Raw genomic sequence first — 13,146 nt, 5'->3', positions numbered from 1 at the left:
CACAATTATTTTTTAAATCAGGACAATTTTTTTTGCTGAAATGTTTTGGTAAAATAACCTCAAAACATTTTTAACCCTTAAGGAGGCGCGTGTTTTCTGCTGGACGGAAGGCAGCTGAAAAGTTTGCTGCAGTTTTCAGTTGGAGAAAAGCCTTATTTCATTTTTTTTAATTGCAAAAGAATCCCACTGAAGACACTCAAGAGCCAAACAGCGTGTGTGACAGATACATTTAAACATCAGACTTTACAGCTTAAGTCAGTTAGATTTAAGTCACTGTCAGTTGTGTTCGTCAAACCAGCCAAGATGTGAGGTTATGCTCATCATCTCACTTAGCCAGAAAGCCAATAAAGAATGATGAACTGTCCTCTTAGGTGTAGAAGCTGACAAAGGAAACGTTTTGTAACTTTAAAATCACGTCTATGTAATAATTGTCTCTTGACATCCCATTAACTGAGGTGGAGATACAGTATATTTTCATCCTTTTGATGTCTCTGTCCTCGTATGCTCTCCAATTATCAAACACAGTGTGTGTGTGTGTGTGTGTGTGTGTGTGTGTGTGTGTGTGTGTGTGTGTGTGTGTGTGTGTGTGTGTGTGTGTGTGTGTGTGTGTGTGTGTGTGTGTGTGTGTGTGTGTGTGTGTGTGTGTGTGTGTGTGTGTGTGTGTGTGTGTGTCTCTGTATCAGCAGAGAGTGATCGTTACCTTCAGTTGAGAAGAGAAGACAAACAGTAACCAGGGCAAAATCCTGGGGGGCTGTATTCTGCTCTTTCTGATAGACACCCTAACAACAAATGAATGCCGCTGCTTTTCTGTCAGATACAACCTACTATTAATGATAAAGTTGGCCTGGTAACTGTTCAGTACTGTTACAAGGCACCTTATCTTAAGGCAGGTTTGCGAAGCATGTGAGAGCTAAGTTAACTCTACGTAGTGTAAAAAATGTTGAATATTCAGCTCAATGTTCTCTGTGTTTGCCTGCCAAAGAAAAGATAAGTGCAGAAAGAGAAATCTGAAAAACGGAGTCTTTGTAAGCTTTTTTTGTAAACAAACTAGTAAGGTGGAGCTTTTTGGATGACAGGCTCTGTAATTGCCAATTTGATTTGGCTGGTAGTATCATTTCATGCAAGACAGGAAGAATTGGAAGAGGAAAAAAAAGACATTTTGGCAAAAAAAAGAACAACAGTGTCGAAGGAATAACGTTTCCCCAAGCACGTTCACATTCACAGGTGCTTGTAGAAAAATGTAAAAAAGAGAAGAAACTAAGTTTTTGTCCACTTTGACCCCGAGTTTTAATTGGCTCAGGGAGAATGAGGCTGGTTCCCTGCCTGTCAATGCGTGAATACTCTAATTAACTAGAACCTTGGAGCATTGTAATCTCTGGATTTTGGGGTATCATAATGTATTAACTTTAATTAAGCTTGTGAGCTGTGCATGCTAATTAGATGAATGTGCTTATTTGTAATCTGGATAATATGAATACATTTTACACAAGCTCAAATCAGTCAGTCTTGCTAATTACAGTGTGTGTGATCACTCTAATTGGTGATTGTGCGTCTGCATGTGGAGGATACACTGTTGCTGCTGCTGCTATCTGTGCACCCGGCTTAGGCTAATGTGATGAAATCCTCATGGAGAGATGATGTGTTCTGCTGAAGGCTGACAGTCCCAAAGAGAAGAGCTCACCATGTCAGAGGGTTGTTGAACCACGTACATGTTCAGGTCCACCGCTCCTGTCTGTCAGCAATAAGACAGTGCTAACCCCTCTGTGTTCTCATTATCTACCCCCCCCCCCCACACACACACACACACACACACACACACACACACACACACACACACACACACACACACACACACACACACACACACACACACACACACACACACACTCTCTCTCACTCTCTTTCCCGCTCGGTGGAGACTGTTGCAGCTGCTGCGGTTTATCCCTGCGTAGTTTTCAGGTCTCATATCACACATTTGATCTTGGTCTGTTGTTTGCTGAAGCGTGAAAGTCTACCACTATGGGCCAGTGGTTTGAATGCTGCAAGTGGAAGGAAGAACTGTGTCAATTTCACAGCTCTGATCTCAACTGGTCCATTTCCTAAGAGACGGACGTACAGTCGAGCCTCTTTGAGACCATGGGCCGTATTTATCAAATTGCTGAAAGTTCAATTTTTACTTAAGTGGCAGATACAAGTATAAAACAAATACATTTTACTCCCAGGCACAAAACACATGTGAATGATCATGTGATTACAGGAGAACTGCTTCTCCTACACTTTGGTGTTAGTCACGGAGAGATAACGTTTCTCAGACCAGCATTTTTTAAATGTAATTCTTCAAAGAACCCAGGCCCATGATTAGTATTGAAAAAAGTAGCTTTACAGTGTTGTATTAGAGGTGAAAGTGTTGTGTTGTAGAGTAGAACGTTGTGTAAAGGGTCTTTTATTTCCCGCTTTGCAGAATTAGCTGTCTCACATCGCACTGCTCTGATGACAACCGTGTTAACTTTACCTGTAAAGATAAATGATACAATATAATTCACCACAGAGGCAATAAGAAGCATGTCAGATTATAAACGAGCAAGAGAACCTGTAGTGTGCAAGAAACAGAGGAAAATGTGCCCGTAGCCCAATTTGAAACAGATGCCTGCAGTCATGTTGTCTTCAGTCTACGTGGTTCTGTATTCTGTTTATTCAGCTTGAGGCGCTTTCTGACAGCTGTGCTGAAATGAGCTCTGCTAAGTTAGAAATAGGCTTGTGAAGTCGAAAACAGACTTACACAACCACCAGCGTGACACTTCTTACCACACACAACAGCGGCGAACTGCAGTGTGCCTGCAATCAGACATCACGTTGAACAGATGAATAAGGAGAACAAGCTGTCTGTATGCGCAGACTGTAAACGCAGCGGAAGCCCAGACGTTGCACTCTGTCACGTCAGCCCCGCTGGAAGCCTCAACTATTTATAAGTTATCACACAGAGCGGGTTGAAATTCATGAGGGCATATGGGAGGCAGAGGGAGAATGCCAGACACTGTCACTTACAGTGAATGAAACCTCTGCTTCTCCTGTCCTCCAGAAAGTGCATCTGAAACACACTATTAACTTTCCCATTGCTGATGTCACTTTTTATTGCCCGGTGGTTTCAGGTCTTTTCCGAGTTGGCAGGCTCTGCTGCGCTGCTTTCCGGCCAGATATATGCCTTTGTCAGAGCACAGAAATACAGCAATGATGGAGATATTATTCTGAGGTTTTAATTTACCAGAGTGGATTGGTAAAGTGAACCCTAATGATGATTAATACAAAAAAACCTGCTGTACTGCACTCGGCTCGCTTTTGTTTTTAAAATCTTTGGGATTTTATGAACACACATCTTTCAGTGCAAGTATGTGGGAACACAAAGCAAATTTTAGCAACTGGATTACCAGAGATCATTAGCCTGGCACCTGTACATTTTCAAACCTACATTACCACACAATGTTTCTGTTCCTGTTCCTGTTACACGGTGGCTCATACCGATTTTAAAGCTGAGTGTATTAGGAGAGAGATCAATGAAGTATCTTTCTGCAGGAACGTGGGAAGTGGTGCCTTGAAAATGAAAAAGAACTCAAACGATTGAGTCTAAAATCTTGGAAAATACCTGCAGCTCAGCTTCCTCCAGCTGATGGTGTGATCAAATAATGTAATGGAGCAGTTTATAGGATGAGGTTCATCAATTAAAAATCAACACACTGACATATTGGTTTCTGTCAGATAATCTGTTTAAGGGTGATTCATTACAAGCATCAAAACCAGATGTTATTAATGACAGGAGTTGTGCGATTGCACCATGAGGGATTAAACCAGCCACCAAGGGACTATGCGTTGTTCTGCATATGGCAGAAGGTACACCTTGTGCTGCTTTTGTGCGGTACACAATAGCGAGTAGCATTTGAACATGCGTTTGCCACATTGTGCACACGTAATTAACATTGCATAATCTACCTGCTTACAATGCAACTTTTGTAATTAGAGTTATGATTGCTGCAGGGATAATGACAGTGATTCTACAGGAGATAATGACTGTTGTGCTCTTGGCAGTTGCTGCATTGTTTGTATCGCGGACTTCTGACATATGGGACACAAAAGGACACAATGGCCAGGCTGACCGCCTTTGTTCCCACCCAGGCAGACCCAATCACTGCAGACAAATTGCGCTGTAGGCCTTCCAAATGATGCCGACCCAGGGAAAATGATTCAGACACATGAGAATGGGCCCATAATGTAAAAACCTCCTCAGTGTGGAAGCTCATGGACAGAGCACTTGAGCTTGTAGACACACAACTTTTATCTTAACACTGCTCTCTGACTGCAATAATACTGATTCTTAGAGAGGCATTTCTCACTGGGTAACAGTTCTGCTATTCATGCTCCTCTTCGTGAAAATTATGAACGCAACCTCAAAACATACAGGTTTTTCTGTCTTTTTTTCTCATGAGACCCTACATTCATCAGCTCAAGTCACTCCAAAGGAATAAAGGGAAGTTTATATTGAAGGGTCTGTTTAATAGATAAAATAATTTAAAATAACACATTGCGAAGCTTTTAAAAATATGCCCGTAGAATTTATCAGTGCTAAATAGGGATGGATGTTTTTATGGTACTAATTATAAAAAAAAAAAAATCTAAGAACAATTCAACTGTCCCCTGAAAGAATGGAGTTGTCCTTTAAAGAGACCCTGAAGCATTTATTCAAATAAATTAAGAGTTGTCAGAGATGGCATCTCGATTGGTGGCACTTAGGCCTGTGGTGTCCGTGGCTGTGCAGTTAGTGGGGACAGGTCCATAGTGCAGACTACAGGCTAATCCATCACTGCTATAGCACAGGGGCTGAGGGCCACGCGCTTGGCTTCTCCCTCCAGGAAATAATCAGCTTTTAATTTATCACATTCATGTACAGATCACATTCATGAGAAGACAGATGACTGCAGGGAGGTGACAGTGACCAGGCTCATCTCCCCCGTCACACTGGAGCGCTTTCACCTAATCTAATTTATTCTAATTTGGATTTTTCTTACGTCTCCATCATTTTGCCAGTTTTGAATGAAGAGACCCTTAACTTTTGTTAGATTATAGCAATTTTCTAGCCAATCTATCCCAGAAAATAAAGCTTCAAACTGTGCCTACCTGAAATAGTAGAAATAGTTTTCTACATTTCTAGTGACCAGTCGCTGCACGACATACTTTAGCAATGGTCAGAAAGTGGGACAGGGAAGCAGGGTCTTTCCCTGTGGATTGCATGGGGCATGTGCTATTATGTAAGTCAACTGCAGGGTGTCCTAATAGCTTCAGATTTGTTTGTCGTCCCTCAGCCTTGTTACAGTCTGTCCTGTGGTCCCTGCAGGAGTGTAGATTATTAGCAACAGGACTTGAAGCACTGGAAGAGACGTGATTTACGCAAAGGGGGGAAGGACAGTTCAGCCACATGTCGTCCACCCTCCCCACAGATCACTTTACTGATCCCTGGAAGGTTAATCCTTTTATTGTAATGAAGTGAAGGTGCATGATGTGAATGTGAGATGCTTAATCCAGTGTTGGCATTTTTATGAGGAAGGAGTAGCCATGGTGATGGAGAGAACAGAGTGCTCGAGGAACTATCCATCAAAACATGACGCTGACATTGCACAACACAACGAACCACGCCTAATGAGATTTGCAGGTCTGCCTGCGCACCAAGACAAACTCCCCTTGATTGTGTTGATGTATTGTGCACTTGTTAATGTGTTGTTGTTGACAAGCTCGTGGAAGCCTGTGGCACCACAGTTGACCTAGTTATTAATTACATAAGTGTTAAGTTGGATATTTATATCTCACTGAATCAAAATGGACTGTGAACTTGCAGCTGATGCTTCAGCAAATTTAATGTGTTATTCTTTTGGCCTTTTGTTTGTGTTTCATTGCTGTATCTGCTACTCCATGAGTGTTTTACAAGTCTTATGGAGATATGTGGAGGCATTATTTCTGAACTCCTAAACTTGTATTAAACTTTAATCACACAATATTGTTGACTGTCCTGTGGGTGGGTAAATGCTAACAGTGCAGAAAAGTAAAAAAAAAAAAAAAAAAAAAAAGTATATTTATGTATTGGCATTAAACCTCTAAAGAAGTTACTTAGTTATTATTCTGCGAAGTAAAGTGCAGTATAAAGGGCTGACATAGAAATTAAAACTCATTTTTATAATCGTCCTACATGCACAACAGAATTCTTGGTGTTTCTGAATATGTTGAGAAAACAAGCAGAATAATAATTAATACACAAATGCAAATTTAAATATAGATTTGGATTATTTCAAGTCTGCTATCTGCTGCAGCTAATCAAGAAAACCCTGTTGAAAGAAACACAGAGGAGTTTCACACTGAAAATTCCTTAACATTAGACAATACTACATTGATCTGGCTAACGCACACTGCTGATACTTTGCTTTGGCTAATATGAGGCTGGTTAGACTCACCAAACTCCACCACATTATCAGCAAGTGTCTGAGAATATGTGAATGTAAAATAATCTTAGATCGACAAGAGCTGCACCTGTTTTGATTTTGTACACGAAGAGTTTGCTAGTTTGTTTTCCAACTGGTTATTATTGCAATAGGATGTGATGTATTTGCATGTCATAGTAATTCACAAATACTAACGTTTGTACTTGCAGAATTTGTTTTCTCATCCTATTTGCAGTTTTCGCTGTGATTTTGCCTCCTACTCTGACTTACTTTTTTGCTTGTCAAAGTAAGAATGTGTGCTTCAGAAGCAGAGGATGAAAGAGAAGTAGCTAGCAGTAACAGATAGAGGCCTCTGTCAGAGGTAATATGAAGTTTATTCTTATTCTCAAAGTTCTCCTCATAGCCTCCGTTTAAACCCTCCATTTAGTGTGTTGTCCAGGTTTGAGGATGTAGCACATGTGCACTGCATCTCATAACTTCACCAGGAAATGCAGGTTGAGAAAATATGCTGAGAAGTATATATTTGTTCATCCATGGTACGTTATCCACAGTTGTCCAATCTCTTGGGTCATGTGGACGTGTCCCACTGAGGAACCGCAGGTTTTGAATTACGTTGCTTTGGTTTAGTGGGCGTTCGGAAATCAATTTGTGGCCAGTGACTGTTCTGCTGATGGTTCCTGTCTTTTGTGGGAGTTGGTCACCGAGGCAGCAGCAATGCTTCTTGTCACTGCCTGATTAATTGGCTTGAATCCATTCAGTAGTCATTGAGTCAGATAAAGAAAGGCGTCTCGTTCCTCTCCAACTCAATTGGTGGGCAACGCGGAGGAAGCCACTAAAACAAGCCTTGTAAAACATGCTCATTTCCTTTCGTGGCAGCAGGTTTGATCATGAGTGCAGAAGAATAGTCATTGATTGGACTGAGATGTATCTTCGCATACGTGTTTGTGGTTTCCTGGAGGGAGGGCTCGTATAAATCTTTCTTTATCTCTAATGTGTCCATTCATTAATCAAATGGAACATGATGGACGTGATGAGTTGAAGTCCGACTCCCCACTTCCTTCTGGGGGTTGAAGAGGCCGTTTCACTGCCTTGTACCTCACAATACCAAACCCGAGGACCGCTGGCGCCCACTCATCACAGCCATCTCCCGACTGGTAATTGGGAATTTATCAGATTGCCTGTAAGAGAATGATGCTGTGTTTATCTGATGCAATTATCAAGGTAAATTGGGGAACTCGGTCCGCTTCCCTTCCAGGATAGCGGGTTGCTGTGGGTTCAGGTGGCCAGGCGGACTGAATTTACTCTCAGTCTGACAACTGGGATTGCTTTATCAGACATTTAGCAGGGTGTACGCTTGTCATCATCACATGCAAATGGAGCAATTGTGAAAATCCAACACATAATTCTTTGGCTGTGCTGTGACACTGGAGGAATGAGGTGATGATAACACGCGTTGCAGCAGCGAGCTCCCCAGTTGAGATCTGATAGATGGCCTTTTCAGAGGCTCTTCTAATTCTGAAACCAGGAAATGCATATAAAGGGGCGCAAGAGTGTCCATTGAGTATTCAAAGATAAGATTAGTGAAAGAAAAAAGCCAATAGAGCAAATTGGTATGCTTGGGCCTTCTTTCTCCTGCAACCCTATTACAGAATGGAGAGAGAGAGAGAGAGAGAGAGGCAGTAAGAAAGGATGACATAAAAAGAGGGTGCTTCCAGTAATAAATGGCAAATAGTTGGTCTATTTGGCGCTGCAAGAATTAATAAGACATGAACGTTTTGAAGAATTAAGTCACATTTAACACGCAAGAAGGAAGGAGAATACAATACAATAGTAGGAAATATGTGGTCTGGTGTGCAAAATCTTTCTGAACATTTTAAGCTTTGCAAAATGAGCATTTTTACCCTTTTTCATTATTGTGCGCTTTTACCTTTTCACTGTGGATAGGCGATGTTAAATGCTCTTCATCATCTCAAAAGATGCAAGGTTTGTAGAGACTCAGATGCTCCTTCGGTGCTTTGGAATTCATGATAAAGCCAGTCCATCATATTTCAGTCGAAGCATGTCCAATTGAAGGAGTATGCCATGCCTGGGAAGAAGGGCTGCGAGGAGAAAATCATAGTGCATAGCGGTGCATGGAGGGAAGTCTGAAAGAGCGAGAGATACGGAGGAAGACCAGGAGACTGCCTGGCCTGCTGCATGTAATGAAACAAGGGTGAACTGGTTGTTCCACAGATGGCTGATCCGGAGAATACTCTGATTTATTTCCATGCTGCAGACGGTCGCTGTCTCTATGCGCAGGTGATGTCAGCTCAGTGGCATTGTCTCGCACACACCACTAAACTCTGACGCTTTTGTCTCCCCTGTCTGAAATCCATTTGACACAAACATTGGTTGTGCGTGTTAGTGTGAACAAAATTAGACTAGGTCAGTGTTTAGCAACACAGACGGTCGATTTCCAATCTTCTCATCTTCTTAAGACTCTCTTAACTCTCTTAAAATGCCATATTATGGATTCCAATGTCATACAGTTGCAACGTAACGTAAGTCGCCAGAGAAACACAAGTCAGAAATGGGAGGTTTTTGTATTGCTGTCATGCTATTGCGCAACTTCTTATTTTCGCCTTAAAACTGGTGTTTAATTGATTGTAATCTGCACGTTAAATTCAATGTCAACTTTTCCTTTGTAACCCAGTAAAAAGAGAGATATCCCAGCCACAAAACCAGTCCTAAACTGTTATATTTTTCTCTCTTTCCCCAGTTTGACATCAAGTGATGCCAGGACAGTAAGCACCATAATGCGTGGCACATGGTCCGGGGCCACGCCCCTCTTCATCATTGTTCTGCTCAGACTGGCTCAGGCCCAAGAGGTTCCTTTAGTCCCAGGTAAGACATTTGATGTTTCTCTGCCCTGGCATGTCCTCTCATCAGTGATGAAAACATCACGGTCTGGCTCCATCATCACAATTTGTCATTGTCATCGTCAGTGTCTGTCAGTCTGTGTGTTTGTCTGACTCTTGTTGGCTTGACACTATTGTTCTCGCTCCAGTGATTCACTGTCAACATGTAACTGTAACTCTTAAAAGTCTGAGGACTCACTCACTCGGCACAAAGATTACAGCAGTTTTCTTCGGGGCGGAGCTGAAACTTTTCTTTTGGATTTTTGGAGACAGCTCACCTTTCTTAGGAAACGTATGAACATTTCTTCAGGTGAGATTTTAGACAAGTGAAAAGACTTGCAGCTGTGAAGCTCAACCTAGTTTCTCTACTACACCTGATTCACTAGAAGAAACCTATCCCGGTGGCGTGCGGAGATAAACTCCTGACTATCCAGATAAGAAAATAAAGAATAGAATGAACGGAGTACATTCAATATTTGTTATTGTGAAAAACTTCTGTGAGCCCTGTGTGGCTTTAACAAGCTAACAACATTCAAACCAGTTTTACTTGTATTTAGGAAACTAGTTTACAACCTCAGCCATGTTCTTAATAAGAATATTCACAAATACATACAGATCTCCCTTTTTACCCAATCCCCACCAACAGCTCTGATACATCCTGAATTGCATGTATGACACTGATTTGGGAACTCAAGCGCTTTGTGGGTTTACAGTGTCAGCTCTACCAGAAGCTTACATGGGCAGTATAACTCTGATATCCTAATGTTTACCGCTGTTCCTCTTCTGAACACTTTTCCTTTATCTTAATTTTGAATGTGAAGAACAGAGGTAAAAGAGAACCATACAATTCTATCTCTACCTAATAATGTTAATCAGAAGTGTCCAAAATATTATACAATTTGAACTACAACTTCGCACTTCATGTTTGTTATTTTTACCGACTGTGGTTGTAGCCACATATATGTTGTATTCCACTGTTTTTAAAGTAGCTCCCTGACAGCAGGTCTTCTGAATGCAGTGGATATGTGATCTACTAGTCAGCAGTTCTGAGCCTGGTTTGGTTGAGGCATTGAGTTTGAAATGTATTATTGAATGCTCTTTGGTTTCTGTCAAAAAGTTCTCAAGGTCACCGAATAATTTCAGAGTCTTCCCAACAAGTTAAGAAACACTTTTTTTTAAGTGTTCATGGTGGAAGTTCCTGACTCAAGCTGTATGAGCAACACATCATTGTTTTCTGTCATCAAGGTGGAACTCTGTACATGAAATCTGAACTTATCACTGTTTTTCTGTTGACTTTTGCCAGATATTGATTTTATTTTTTCAATATATTCTAATTTAAACTTTTCCATGTCTTGTAAGATTGTTTTTACATATTTAAATATACTTATTTTTACATGGCTCAGGTCCTGACCAGAGTCATATCATTTAAATGTCTGAGGTTAGAGAAGCACACACTCCATATGCTTAGATTGTCTCTACAGTTGACAGTCATCTCAATTACACCATCTTGATGTCTCCCTTTTCCCACCCACTTCTCTTTAGACAGGTCCATGAAGTGCTGCTTAGTGGAGCATTTCACATTCGCCGCTTTCTGTTACGGATTGATTTTGGCTCCTCTGCTTCTTTCTATTGCCTTTCACCTTCCATTCACTTTCTTAACCATGTTCATACCACCACCTTCTTTCTCTGTATTTTCCTTTGCCAACACTATCTAGGAAGCAATTTACTTGTCACGCAGAGGGCAATGTGTGACTCCCTCTACTCTGATTTGAGGGTGTGCGTTTGTGTGTATGTGGGTGTATGTAGGTGTGTGCGTGTGTGTGCATAGGTGAGGAATCACTACCTTGGCAAAACTCCTTTCAATCACATCCTTGGTGCACGATCTATTGCTGACAGCAGTCAGAGTTATTAGCATTAAATTCTGCATGAGGTGAGTTAACACCTCTGCTTCACACGGATTGCATCGCAGTGCCCTAATTAAGTGCTTTTCTTATCTCTACAGCTAATGACTGGAGAGATACAAGGTGACACACAAAATAGTTTAAAGTGCAGAATGACGTGTCTGTGAGTGTATCGGTGTTAGGAACAAATATTTAAAAATAGACATGCTTTCTTATGTAAGGCACTTGGTGCCTCAAGCAAGGTGTTCAGCGTCAGTGACAATTCACCCAAATCAGAGAGGGATGTCAGATCTAAATCCTGGATTGTACCTCCTTCACATGTGTCAGCATAGCAAGGAAACTGTCGTAAATATCTAGTGTAGATGTGACAAAGCTGAATTCCACCTGGACCTTGTGGCTTCCTCGTATTGTCTCTCAATGATAGAGAAATGTCAAGGTATCCCTTTGATTTGTATTTCTTTGCATACTCCATGACTGACAGCTCTTTTAATTTCTTTGCCATAAAGTAAATACCGTCAGTTCCCAAAAGCAATGACGCCCTGCTTCCTTTTTTAAAAGGCACTTTCATCCTCAGGGTTTTCTGAACCACTTTGTTAACTCTCTTAGATTCATGAGTAATGAGCCAGTATCCCTGTACACTGTCTCACTCTGGTAAATATGGGATACCAGACGAGTGCGCTGGCATTTATGTCCATACTGGATGATTCTGCAGATAATACTTTTTGTTCAGTGCCAGTGCAGAAAGTACTCATTTGTAGCACTGTGGATGTTTAATGATGAGGACGTCGAGGTGGTGGATAAGTGTGTAGCGTGTCGGATATTCCCCAATCTCAAATATTTCAGCAGTTTCACTTTGATTTTCTTGGTTTTGTTGATTGAAGCTCCATTCATTTTCCTCAATGCTCCGCCAGCCTCGTTGCAATAGGTGCTTCATATTTTCAAGTTAGAATTTCAAATCTTTGTTGGGGTAATTGTTATTATTTAACTCAACAGTTTTTGCAGACTTTGATTGTGTGTTGAGAGTTATACTGCAGGAAACATTCAATAATTATGTCTCCATTAAAGAGAGTTGAGTTTTCTTCATATTACTGATGGTCTTTCATTGGTTAATCTGCCCTTCAATTGGATTGCCCAGTAAATCAAACTCCATCACACAAGATGTTGCTTCTTGTGACGGCTTCTGTTGTTAACTTATTTTGTATTTCTATTTTCTGGTAGGACGGCCAGGTAATATCCTGACAAATACAGTTTTGGTCACACACAGAAACCCAAAAGAAGTCAGCCAACACAAAGGATGTTCGCTTTAAATGTGAATTAAATGCCCATAAAACCTCAATGTAAGGGAGAGATTGGGTATAAACAAGAACAAAGAAAAAGTCATTGCCACAACTTGTTTTTCCTTTATTAGAAAATATATCAACACAAAGACAGAAGTATGAAGAGTTCAGTTCAAAAATAGTGTTGGTTATAAAAAAATGAAAAAGCTATAAACGTTTTTTAAACAAACAAACTGCAAAAACACAGTCCTTGAAGAAAAATGGAGGACTCTTTAAAAAACAGAAAAAGAAGGAAGGAAAAAAAACCTCAATTCAAATATGTCAATCCCAGAGAGTCATTTGCAGATTTGAGGAAAATATTAAGAACATTAAAACATTAAGTCACCTTAGAGGGAAAACATTTAACTATATGACTCCAACAATCAGAACAGTCTTATTTATTGTTTTGGGAAACAAAATGGGGAAAATATTACTCACAGCAACCAGTGTTGGAAGAAAGACAGTCGGATCAGCAGTAACAGCCAGCTTTCAGCCTATGGGACTTCAACTGTAACGTTCCCTGTAGTGTCCTTCTGTTGAATTGGGCTGAACG

The 13,146-nt window shown here is 40.8% G+C and overlaps 1 protein-coding gene across 3 annotated transcripts in view; it reads left to right on the top strand.

Annotated features, from left to right (window-relative positions):
- robo1 (roundabout, axon guidance receptor, homolog 1 (Drosophila)) overlaps positions 1-13,146 on the top strand; it is a 213,729-nt gene that overhangs the window by 10,921 nt on the left and 189,662 nt on the right. For all 3 annotated transcript variants that reach the window (XM_069707320.1, XM_069707322.1, XM_069707317.1), the window contains exon 2: positions 9,238-9,362. In XM_069707320.1, coding sequence (XP_069563421.1) covers positions 9,275-9,362 — 88 coding nt within the window. In that variant the 5' untranslated portion in view covers positions 9,238-9,274. The remainder of the gene's footprint in view (positions 1-9,237; positions 9,363-13,146) is intronic.

This window comes from Brachyistius frenatus, unplaced genomic scaffold (genome assembly GCF_029030835.1).
Source record: "Brachyistius frenatus isolate BFR_SWC_R1_liver_20210118 unplaced genomic scaffold, ASM2903083v1 Contig_68, whole genome shotgun sequence".
In the NCBI taxonomy this organism is placed as follows: Eukaryota; Metazoa; Chordata; class Actinopteri; family Embiotocidae; genus Brachyistius; species Brachyistius frenatus.
Note: the sequence above shows the minus strand (reverse complement) of the source record. Positions and strands in the feature narration are given on the sequence as shown.